This window comes from Benincasa hispida, chromosome 9, assembly GCF_027475165.1.
Source record: "Benincasa hispida cultivar pf3 chromosome 9, pf3_genome.v1.1, whole genome shotgun sequence".
Classification (NCBI taxonomy): Eukaryota; Viridiplantae; Streptophyta; class Magnoliopsida; order Cucurbitales; family Cucurbitaceae; genus Benincasa; species Benincasa hispida.
In genome coordinates, this window is record NC_143486.1 from 42,485,557 (window position 1) to 42,498,989 (window position 13,433).

Consider the following 13,433-nt stretch of genomic DNA (forward strand, 5'->3'; position numbering starts at 1 on the left):
ATGCCAACCACTCTTGCCAAACTCCAACTCCTTAATGCCCCAATTTTCCTCTTCCCATTTGTTTTTTTATTCCCTCTCTCCAAATTTTTCAACACATACACAAAGAGTATGATCACAAAAGAGAGTTCAAAGTTCATGTCTTTCCATACACTTGCTCCTCCAAATAATTTAGTTCATCAAAAAGCTAGTTTCTTTTTCTTTTTTTATTTTGTTTTGTGTACATAAGATAAGATTTAGTAGTTTCAAGTCGATTTTGAAACTTATGTCCATTTAATTAAATATCTACCGACTTCAACTTTGAGATTCGTGATTATTTAGATCTTGAACTTTTAAAAGTGTTTGAAAGATCTGTAAATTTTTATTTAGGTTATTAATGACCTTTAGAAATGTTTAGTAGATGTTTTAATTTTCAATTTTGTGTCTATTTGATTTCTAAGATATTTTAAGGTTTTTAATAATGCATTAATCTATTAAATATAAACACATTTGAGCATTCCTATAATAAAAATCCTAAATTTTTAGGGGTATTTGGGGCAAGGGTTATCATCAAAATATAATAACCATATTTTGCTACGATAAAAACCATTTCAAAACCTCAAATGAGCTACAATCAACACATTTCAAAACACACATTTGCTACAGTATTTACTATTTACTACCTTTTTTACTATTTTACATTCATCATTATTTTATTATTTGCTACCGTGTTTACTATTTTCTTTTCAAACTAAAATAGTTTTCACCTCAAACACATACTATTGTAATCCAAACTAAAATAATCTACACCTCAAGCGCAAACTATCGTAACCCAACTATAATAACCTAAGATTATAATAACTAACTTATTGCCCCAAACGCCCTCTTGGTTTTGTCTAGTAAATTCATGAATGTTAAAAAATGTTAGAATAGGTGAAAAAGGACCTATTCTATTCAAAATTAAAAATAGTAAAATAAAAATAAAAAAACTAACCAAACATTGTCCATCAACTGATTCAAGAATATGGGAGTACTTCATTAAAAGAAAATTGATGCAATTAAGATTGTTTGCTATCAAAAGTCGATGAACAAAGTAGAATCCTGCATTGAAATTGAAAAAATTTCTCTCAAGTATATGGAAAAAGAGAACATAATGATAGGGAAAAAAAAAAGTAAAAAAATTTTTTTGCCAGGAAATTGAAATACAGTATGGCAAATCTACTCAAAATTTTACTTCCACAAATTTATTTATTAAAAAAAAAAAAAAAAGTACATATCATAGAGCACAATGTAGCTTTGAGTATGTGTGAGAAACATTTCTAATGAGTAATGAAATGAAAACTTATCAAAAAGTGTAAATTGATTCATTTATTTAGTTTAAATTGATAAAATGGAAAGTTTCGAGTTATAATTGCTACAAATCTATCGGATTTTAAATTTAAATAGATTAAATTAAAAATTTAGAGTTAAAATTGATACAACTGGCACAAGTTTAGAGTGAAAAATAACTTTTTTTCCCTCTATGAACCTCTTCCTTCTTGAAAAATTTAGAATTAAATAATCAAATGTAAATAAACGTTAGAAAGTAAGGGGTTGTTTGGGCGCTGAGTTGAGATAGAATATCTAGAGTTTATATGTTTGTGAAATTCATATATCTGTCAAGCTTATATATCTGTCGAGTTCTTATGTCTGTATATGGGGTGCAGAGTTATTTAGTCTGAGTTCATATGTCTTTGTTTGGAGTGTAGAGTTGAGTTCATATGTCTAAGGTATTTGATGCAGTTTTTTGAACTCTAAATAATATATTTTTATGATTACTATTTTTGTTTTGAATTTTTTTTATTCAATAATTCTATCCGTCTTTGCTTGAATAAAATATGGAATGTAATGTTTTTTTTTCATTTTTAGAACTTTTCTTTCTTTCTTTCTTTTTTGGGCAATTAACAACAATTAACTCATTATATTTCTTATAGAAATATGGTTAAATAAAATGAGAAGCTAAAGCGCATTCAAAACTTTCTAGCCAATTTTTCTCCATGAATTTCATTATCATCTTCTTTATTTTTCTTCTTCTTATTATTGCTCTATATTTTTACTATGTCGTGTATTTTTTTAATTAAATATCGCCCATCATCGTAAAAGCCAATGTCATCACATTTCTTCAACAGTTTCACTTTCATTTCCTCTAAATTTGGAGAATCATTAGAGAACAAATCTCTATTTTTCACTAATTCTTTGTGACAAATGTTCCAGATTTTTTTTTTCATTTTCTGATTTTTTTTGTTATATATTACAGACTTTTCAACTACATACATACTTTTCAATAAATATTCTTAATACTCATTTGATATGTGAATTCATTACGTATAAATATTGCACTTAATGTAGACAAAATAATATATTTTTTTATATAATCAATAACTTTACAACATACTTTAACAGTCATCAGTCTTATAATAGTCGAAAGTGATTGTCGAAGTTGATTATCTTAGATGATTTTTGTTGAAGTTTGTAGCTAGAGGTGGTTGTTGGAGCCTGAAGTTGGTTATTGAAGTTGGTTGTTGAAGTTTGTCATCAGATAAGGTTTTCAAATCCCAAAGTTGAGGCGGGCGAAAGTAGTGTCGAAGTTGATCATCAAATATGATTTTCGTTGGAGATTGTAGTCGGATATGACTGTAGGAGCCCAAAGTTAGTTTCATGAAGGTGGTATTAGATTTGGTTGTCAGAGTCTGTCGTCGAAGCCTTGAGTTGGTCGTTAGAGTTGCTCGCTCAAAGGTGATCATCGAAGGTGATTTTCATCAGAGTTTGTAGTCGGAGGTGGTTGTCGGAGCCTATGAAGGTGGTTATCGGAGTTGGTCATCGAAGTTTGTTGTCAAAGCCAATTGGTCATCGGAGTTAGTAGCGCAAAGGTGGTCGTCAAAGTTAGGTCACCGGAGGTGATTGCCGGAGTTGGTCGTTGGAGCTGTCATCGGAGGTGGTTGTCGGAGTCTGAATTCCGTCGCCAAAATTGTCATGAGAGGTGGTTGTCGAAGCTCGAAGTTGGTCGTTGGAGTTGCCATCGAAGGTGGTTGTCAGAGTTTGGAATTGTCATAGAGGTGGTTGTCAGAGCCTAGAGTTAGTTCTCGGAGTGTGATAGTGGCTGATGGGTGGAACCATTGAAAACATTGGAAAAATGGAGAGTTGGGGTGAGTTGGTAAAATATACTAACTTAACTCCATCAACGTTTAAAGTTGGTGATCAAACAATGAGTTGATATATTATATCAACTCAACTCAACTCAACTCATGTTGGGATTCAAATCTCCCATATTTTGCTCATCATGAATTGTTCTGATTTTACCGCAAAGCAAAGGGTGGAACAAACAACATTGGAAAAAGAAGAAAAATATTAGCGCGATCGTTTGGCCCAAGTTTGACAGTATTAAAATAATAATAAATAAATAAATAAAAGCTTTTCTTCCCAATCTGATTTTAGGATTATGGAAAAATATTTGTCTAAAAAGTTAAAACTACAAAATTTCACCCATACTTGATAAAAAGAATTTGTAATTCAAGCAAAATTTTGAAAGGAGAATGTTGTGTTAGAATTAGTAATTGTTGATGCGAAAATCTCGATAAGGAAACAAATATGACCTTTATGTGACATCAATAATAAATTTGTTTGAAGGGGAGAAGAACGTGTCATGTAAAAGAAAAAACCTTCAACACTTCAATGCTTAAGTTAAAAAGTAAAAAAGTGTAGAAGCTAGAGAGTTTGAAAGTAAGATTCGACATCTGATGGCCCCGACATTCCTCTGTATCCCCTGCGACTCGGCTATGTCATCCTTACTTGTATCGAATGTTTCTAGAAGTGAAAATTATTCCCACAACACTGGTCCTTTCAACATATTTTGTCCTCACCCACATGCATTCTACGAAAATTTCCAAGAGGTCACCCAACTAAAATTGCTCCAAGCTAAACACACTTAAGTTTGGAGTTTCTATCATTGAGCCACCGAAAAAGTAGATGCACCTTATTGGTATAGGTAATAACTTTCAATTCTTTTAAGCGTTTTTTAACTATACTTTCATATCTTTAGGATTTCTCTCATTCAAATGTGATCTTGGTTTATAATAATTATATAATCTACATGGTTGAAGGGCGTGCTTGATTTTATGTTTGGCTAAGGTCGACCTCAACTTTGGCCGAGCATTTGTGGTCGAGCTTTAGCCAAGGCCGATCAAAGCCAAGCACATGAATTTGGGTTGTGACCCGAACTAACCCTTTCCCTAGGCCCGGGTGCTATATTTGACCTAAACCTTATTATTTTCTCTACTTTGTTGCTTTTATTTTTATTCTATGTTGATTATACCCTTCAGTCCAAAATCATCCATAACAATAATTATTAAATAAATTATATAATCCAAAGATTACGAGCATAATTAAATCTTTTTGAAGTTAAATAACTATACATAAACATTGAATTGAAGGAAGACTAAGCTATTTTTCTGACTTTTAGTCTTTTTCATAAGGTACAAAATCACCTATGACAATAACAATTAAGAACTCTAAGAGATCAAAGAGAATGGTTAAAAAAGACTTTTAGTCCTAAACTTTTATAAAAACAACAATTTCATTCTTGAAATGTAGTTTGTATACTTCATATTTTGTAACAATTTAAGCTCTTGAACTTTAGTATGTAACAATTTAGTCCTTGAACTGTTAAATTTATAATAATTTAGTCCCTAATGTTAAAAAAATAAAAATTAAATGACAATTCTTATTATTTTATGATGTAAACTATGTATTTTATGAAAATATTGAATCTCTAATTAGCTTAATGGTTTATTTATTCAAAAAGTCTCATTATTCTTAACATTAATTTCTTACCATAGGAATTAAATAGTTTTAAAAAATAAAATAAATGGACGAATTTGTTACATAGTAGAGTTCATGGACTAAATTGTTACCAAATTTGAAATATAAAGACTAAATCATTACAAATTTAAGTTCGGAGACTAGACTATTAATTATATAAAAAACTAAAAGTGATTTTAGCCATGAAAGCTACGTAATGGTCACCACATAAAGAAAATAAAATTCTACAAATTTTAGGTAAACTAAATATCATTTATATGTTCGGTTAAATTTCACGTAAAAAAAAATTCTATTATATTTCGTGTGAAAAGTCATAATCTCAAAGAACTATCCTTTTCAATCATGTTTTCAAGAATGGCAAAATAAAAATTTGCTTATTTCTAAATAGCTTTTAAATTATTAAGACCGACTTTTAAAGGATTCTTTTAATAAATTTTCATCTTATGTTGCGAATTTTCAAGAAAGTAGTGCTTTTAGTTACACCAACTTTAGTAGAATTTGTGTTATCAAAACGAGTTTGACTCAATTAACACTATACACGTTAATAACGATCGAAATTTGTGGTTTGAATCCTTTCATCTTCGGTTTCTATCATATTAAAAACAAAAACTTTTGTTTGTGTGTGATTTTTCATCTTTCAGCTAAATTTTTAAAAAGGGAATAAAATTCATTAAGATTAAGACTATTTGGTGATATTGTAATGTTTCTCCTAAGCATTTCTAATTTCCATTGGTTGAGAATATGGGTGTTTGAATAATGATTTTTTTTAATCTACTATCCCATTTTTAAGAAATATTCAAATATATCATTTTCTTTTTCTGTTTTGATTTTTTAATAGCAAAAACAAAAGTGTAAATGATTATGAAATGCATATAAACCTTAAAATAAGATAACAATGCAATATAGTTTCAGAATTTTTATTTAAGAAATTACTTTTCCGGTAAACTTTAAAACTTTTTTCTTCAAAATTTGAGTGTAAGAGATAAGAAAGGATTATTTGTGGCTTTTATATATTTTTCAATAATAAGTAAAATATTAGCAATGCCATGGCTATTTTCTTTCTTGAAAATGGAAAACGAGCTTTAAATTGTAGAATAGAAAGAAAAAAAAAGTTAAATAAAAACGAGATTTTTGAAAAACATTTTTTTTTCAAGTCAATTCAAACAAGTCATTTTAGTTTTTACTACTAGTTTATTATTAATTAATAAAATTTTTTTTATTATCTATTATCATTTTAAAGATAAATTTAATTTTAAAAACATATTCACGTATTTTTTTCATGAAATTATTGTTATTATTTAACCAATTTTAGATTTATTGAAAGTATATAAATTAAAAATAAACCTCCAAAAATAGTGACGAAAATTAAATAAACTAGTTTTTTAGTGTTTTTAAATAAAATATTGTATATATTGAAGAATGCGTGCAAAATTACGCGGTGAAATTTGAAATATTTGTTAAGTTTTGACAAACTATTAGAAAAATAGTCGTCCCCCGTCGAAGATATTTAAAGGAAGTGAGGGACTCTAGCTGAAGCATTGCGTAAAAGGGATATGACTTTGATTTCAAAATGTCTCCTTTGAAAACACTTTAAATTTCGATATGTCAACTTAATTAAATTTTCCTTTGTATTCTATCATTTGAGAACGTGATTAACGAGTGTGAGAAGTACAAATGTTTAATTTTGAGAAGTGTTTTTGTAATTAGATTTGTTGTTTTTTTTTAACGATATTTAAATTTCAAGATCAAACTGATGGTAATTTCATAGTTCATAAATCAAAATGGGTTTTAGTCCAAAATAAATTAATTTAAAATAGAAAATATTTATGAAAGCTAGAGATCCATAGATCAACTATTTATTTATTTATTTTATTCCAAAAGGGTATCTGTTTCAGACCCTATGGAAATTTCAATTGTAATAATAAATGAATCATTGAAAAAACATAGAACAAAATCAAATAACATTAACATTAGAGTGGAATATTGACTATAAATCAACTCCAGCTAGATAGCACAAATTATGGTATATATTTTTCTGTTACTTATTTTCATGCACCTCCTAAGATATAATGACTGTTCATCCGAAAAAAAAAAAAACAAAGAAATAATGAAAACTAATTTTAAAATTTTAATTTCTTATAATTTTATTGATTAATAGACATTAATGAACTAAATTAAAATTAAAATCGAAACTTAGGGACTAAAAGTCTCATTTTGAAATCTAAATAGCAAAGGAAAACGAGATTTAAAACTTAACTAAAAGAGTATCTTTGGCTAAAATCAAATTGTTTACCTACCAAAATAAATATAATTTATTAGTAATTTGCATGTCTTTTTGAAGTTGAAGATTCAAAATCATATACTTCAATTTGTTGAAAAAAAAAACAAATTGTTTACTATTATTTCAGTCATGATTTTATGGCTGATAATAAACCATTGATCTATTGCTTTTAAAACATTAAATTAAGAGTTTGGTTTTTATAGTTAGGCATGTTTTAAATTGGTGTTTGAAAATTTTAAATGTAGGGCCGTTTGGCAATAATTTTATTCTTAATTTTTAATTTTTAATTTTTAAAAATTGAGTTTATAAACACCCGTTTTCCTCCACATTTCTTTACTTTATAAATACCTATCTACTAATATTTTAAAAAATCAAGTAAATTTTTGCAAATTAAAAAAAAAATGTTTTTAATATATATTTTTTTTTAAAAAAAAATTTGATTAAGAATTGAACTCTTGTACTTAGGATAAAATTGAGAACCATGATAAGAAATTGAGAGCAAATAAAAATAATTTTCAAAAACCAAAAACCAAAAATCAAATGGTTACCACCGGGACCATGATTTTTAGTTTTTGAAAATTAAGTTTATAAACACTCATTCTACCTCTAAGTCTGTTGTTTAGTTATCTATTTTCTACTAATGTTTTCACAAAACAAGTCAATTTTTGAAAACCAAGGCCTCATTTGGAAACCATTTGTTTTTTAGTTTTTTGTTTTTAAAAATTAAGTTTTTAGGCACTGCTTTTAACTCCAAATTTCTTCTTTTGTTACTTTCTTTTTACCAATGGTTTAAAAAACCAAGTCAAAATTTAAACTACAAAAGTAACTTTTTATTTTTTTATTTAATTTGACTAAGAATTCAATCATTGTATTTAAGAAAGATACAAATAATTATAAAAAAAAGAAGAAAATAGGCATAATTTTAAAAATCAAAAACAAAAAATGAAATGATGATCCCACGAGACCTAAAAAAGTAGTTTTTAAAAAGTATTTCTTTAATTTTTAAAATTTAACTAAGAATTTAACTTCGGTACTTAGAAGAGATACAAATTATGATAAGAAAATAAAGAAAATTAACTTAAATTAAAAAAAATGGTCAACAAATAGTATATGTTATCTAAAAAGTAGCAAATAAAAAGAAAACAAAAACCATGATAAGGTTAGTTAAAATTACAACAACCATAAGAAAAAGTAAAACACGAGTTCAATATTCACACGTTTCTTTCAAATTCAAGTCATCTCCCTCACGTGTTAGATCTTAGATCACGTGCCAGAAAGTACTACGATTTTGTACTTGGAAAACGGGTGTACAATCTGCGATATATATTCATTTAGACAAGTTAAAATTTTTTTTAAAACAACTCGATTCTTTCAACAAGTAATAATTTATATCATGAATTTTAGTTAATAACGATTTAGTAGTTGTACTTTCAAATCTATAACATACATATATTTGGTTTCTTGAACTTTATGAAATAACCGTTTATCCATATAATTTATATTTTGTAATGCTTTAGTATTTATTGTAAACGAAATATTCTTAAGATTTAACAAAATTTCTTACATGTGTAAATCGATAAAATTATTGGAATTCATGTATCTTTGAAAATTATGAAAACTAATTCGTTACCTAATAAAACTTAACACTTAATTTTGATAAGAAGTAACAACACTTAATATAATTTTATTAACTCTTCTACAAATTATAAAATTAAAAACAAAATCCAACTTATTTTAATAATCTATTATTAATCTTGTTTAAATCCAAACACAAGTTGCATTGATCCCAAGTTTTCTAATATGGAAATGAACAAACTTAAACTCATAAAAAGCATGGGCTTAGTGTCCAAATATATTTCCAACTAACATTCAAAGTATTTAGTCCTTGTTGAAAATAATGTTATATCAATGCATAGTATTTTAGGCTTCTCATGATTAAGTAAATAATTCTTCATTTTTTTTAATAATACTATTTTTTTTAAATTTAATTCGAAGGTTAAAAACATAAATGCAAATAGAAAAACACACACACCAGATATTAAAATTTTATTTTCTACCTTAAGGAACATCAATAATAGTTGGTTTAATTTTAACCCTAAATATGCAATTGATAAAACAAGTTATAACATTGATCAATTTATTTATTTTTAGGTTTACTTGATGTGAGGTCCATTTTTATTCTCTAACCTTTTGATTGATGATATAATGTCTTAAGTAATTGAGTTATACTCAAGTTGACAATTATTTATTTATTTCAAATATGTTTATGACATCAATAACAACAACAAAAATAAGTAAAAAAAAATAAATTAAAAAGTACCATTTTTGTTCCTATACTTTAAAATTTGTTCAATTTTAGTTCCTGCAGTTTCCATAAATCTTCAATTTAGTCCCTCAAAATTAATTTTACTAAAATTGGTTAAATAATAACAATAATTTTGATGCAAGAAAATATGGTATGTGAATATATTTTCAAAAGTTATAGTAATAATGTTAATAGATAACATTTTTTTTTAAAAAAAAAATCAACAATAAATTAACAATGAAGACTAAATCTAAGATTTATTGAAACTGTAGAGAATAAAATTGAACATATATGTCAAAGTATAAGACCAAATTAATATTTTAACTCAAACAAAAACAATAATAAAAGGAAACCCATGGCTTTCAAAATCTCCATCATAAAGTAAGTTTTCAACCTTTTTGTCTCTAAAATATTTGTTAAGACATGTGTATGTATATTTATAAGTATATATATTATAGAGAACAATAGAATAAATCTTTTGGTATAAAATTTCATTTATGTACAATATAAGCCATTGCTATATCTTGGATAACTAGTCTTGTTTGGAAACTCTATATGAAAATAAAGCCAAAAAGTCTATCACTTCAAATTTCTACAAAGTTATTAATTATCCAAAAATTGACATTTTGAATCTTTCAATATTGTAAATTTTGAATAATTCATACTTGGTTCTTGTTGGGATAGACAGCTAGCTTTATAGAAAAGTTGCCATTATTTTACAAAAGTTAAAAACTTTGATCTTTTACATTTGTTCTTAAAAAAAATATAATACCATGTAAAACTAGTTCAAAGATAATGTAAGAGAAACTTTTCAAACCTAAAATGATAGTTATAAATTTATATAATTTTATAATCCAATCCAAATTTGAATAGTATAAATGCCATACTCATTTGTCAACATATTGCTATTTTCCACGAAGGTTAGGTGTAAAAAATGAATATAATTTTTAATTTCTTGACCATCATTTTGTACATTAAAGAAGCAAATATGAAAGCTATATAAAGGGAGGGGAGCCATTGTTTTGAAGGCAGAACAAAAATCCCATTGAGGAAGAAATATGGGGAAATCTAGGTCTTCAATGGCCTATCTTGTGGCCACAATTTTGGTGGCGACTCTAAGTTTGCCATCGGTATTCGCAGCAGATTATGTCTATTCTTCTCCTCCACCTCCTTATTATGTATACAAATCACCACCTCCTCCTGTCTATTACTCTCCCCCACCACCAAAAGAGAAATATGAGTACAAATCACCACCTCCTCCTGTTTACTATTCTCCTCCACCACCTGTTTACCACTCTCCACCACCTCCAGTTTACTATTCTCCTCCACCACCTGTTTATCACTCTCCACCTCCTCCAGTTTACTATTCTCCTCCCCCACCAAAGAAGTACGAGTATAAATCACCACCACCTCCAGTTTATTACTCTCCACCTTTTTATCACTCCCCTCCACCACCAGTTTACAAGTCACCACCGCCACCCAAGAAGGACTACGAGTACAAGTCTCCTCCACCACCAAAGAAGGATTATGAGTACAAATCTCCTCCACCACCAAAGAAGGACTATGAGTACAAATCTCCTCCACCACCAAAGAAGGACTACGAGTACAAGTCTCCTCCACCACCTAAGAAGGATTACGAATACAAGTCTCCACCTCCACCCAAGAAGGACTACGAATACAAGTCTCCGCCTCCACCTAAGAAGGACTACGAATACAAGTCTCCACCACCTCCCAAGAAGGATTATGAGTACAAGTCTCCCCCACCACCAAAGATGGACTACAAGTACAAGTCTCCACCTCCACCTAAGAAGGACTATGAATACAAGTCTCCACCACCTCCCAAGAAGGATTACGAGTACAAGTCTCCACCTCCACCCAAGAAGGACTATGAATATAAGTCTCCTCCACCTCCCAAGAAGGACTACGAGTACAAGTCTCCTCCACCACCCAAGAAGGATTACAAATACAAGTCTCCACCTCTACCCAAGAAGGACTACGAATACAAGTCTCCGCCTCCACCCAAGAAGGACTACGAATACAAGTCTCCACCACCTCCCAAGAAGGATTACGAGTACAAGTCTCCCCTACCACCAAAGGACTACGAGTACAAATCTCCACCTCCACCTAAGAAGGACTATGAATACAAGTCTCCACCACCTCCCAAGAAGGATTACGAGTACAAGTCTCCACCTCCACCCAAGAAGGACTATGAATACAAGTCTCCACCACCTCCCAAGAAGGACTATGAGTACAAATCACCTCCACCTCCCAAGAAGGACTACGAGTACAAATCTCCACCACCACCAAAAAAGGACTATGAGTACAAGTCTCCACCACCTCCCAAGAAGGATTACGAGTACAAATCTCCTCCACCTCCAAAGAAGGACTACGAATACAAGTCTCCTCCACCACCCAAAAAGGACTACATTTACGCCTCACCTCCACCACCTCCTTACCACTACTAGATCACTATGCATTATATTATTACTTCAAGGTAAAGTTTTCATAGTTAGAAATGTCTCTTAGAACTACAATTAAGATACCATGTCTTGTTTCCATTATTCTTGAAAAATAATATTGTGAATGTTGTATTGATATTCACTTAATCTTACAAATTATTCTTGCAGGTAAAAGAAGAAAATACTCATAGAATAAAGAGATGGCCTAACGATGATCGTCATTTCGCTCAAACCATGGCCTTCCATTATTATTTATGTCTTGTGATCCATGTTCTGTTTTTTTAAATTTAGTTTCACATATTGTGTATTCATATTTTACAGATTAAGAAATGAGAATATTTCATTTTCTTTCCAAAAGATTCAAAAGCTTTCTTGAATATTACTATCAATGTTTACTAATTGTTCAAAACTAAACATAAATGAACCTTCAGGCCACCAATGCATCACAAAGGGATGAAGTTCTATGTAAATAATTTGATAAATAATTAACTTAAGACAGAACTAAAATAAAGTTCTTTGTACGCCTTGGGTCAACATTCTTTTTGGCAAGTTGTCCTTCATTGTACTAGGCCATCTTTGACAAATTAATTAAATTAAAATACTTTTGTTGACCTAAGAATTCACTTTATAGGTCTATTTTTAGTAAAGAAGTAGTGTAATGATTGTGAATTCTACATGTGAGGATCATTACAAAGCTTATTTCAAATTTGTAGGCTGATTTTGCTAAGGTTGAGAAAAATTCTTGTTTGATCTCTTTAATTTCTATATTAAGCAAGCTCTTTAAAATTCATAATATATTTATTTTATTTTATTTTATTTTAACTTTCGTATTGCTATATCATTATTTTAAATGTATGATCAAAAGAGGTTGAAATTTGAGACATAATTCTTGATATTTTTATAAATTGTTTGTGACAATCCAAATAGTTACATATCTTATATCGAAATTGTTGAAAGATATTGTTGTAGTGTGATTCGAACTTAGGAACTCCAAGTTCCAAGCATTCACCATAACTGTTGGACCAAGACATATAACAAACTTTAAAAAATTAATTTTCTTTTCAATTTTAAAAATGAAAACAGGTTTTTTGAAACGTTTATTTTTATTATTACTTTTTAGTCTTAGAAATTTTGAAAACGTTTATAACATTGAAAAAATGGAAAACATAATTATAAATCAAGCATACCCATTTTAAAAAACTAAAAACGAAAAATCAGCTTATTATCAAACGATTTCTAAAAAAAGTATCTTTAAAATTTTGTTTTTGTTTTTGGAGTTGGTTAAGAATTCAACTTTTTTACTTAAGAAAGATGAAAATTGCAAACTATTGTAAAAAATTGAGAAGAAATAATACTTTCAAAACTTAAAAATCAAGAATCAAATTGTCACAAAAAACTGTCTTGATTTTTTACTTTTGGTTTTGGATATTGGATTTCCTAATTTTGGTTTTCAATTTTTAAGAAACAAAAATCACATATGTTTGATAACTATTTTTTGATTTTCTATTTTTTAAAAGAAAAAGACCAAAAGCATATTTGGTAATTGTTTTTAGTT

The 13,433-nt window shown here is 28.6% G+C and overlaps 1 protein-coding gene across 1 annotated transcript; it reads left to right on the forward strand.

The window, feature by feature from the left end:
* Nucleotides 1-10,448: 10,448 nt before the first annotated feature.
* Nucleotides 10,449-12,235, forward strand: LOC120085349 (uncharacterized). The gene is made up of 2 exons (XM_090317475.1): nucleotides 10,449-11,913; nucleotides 12,047-12,235. The coding sequence occupies exon 1, from the start codon at nucleotides 10,478-10,480 to the stop codon at nucleotides 11,882-11,884; it is 1,407 nt and encodes a 468-aa protein (XP_090173601.1). The 5' UTR covers nucleotides 10,449-10,477; the 3' UTR covers nucleotides 11,885-11,913; nucleotides 12,047-12,235.
* Nucleotides 12,236-13,433: the final 1,198 nt, after the last annotated feature.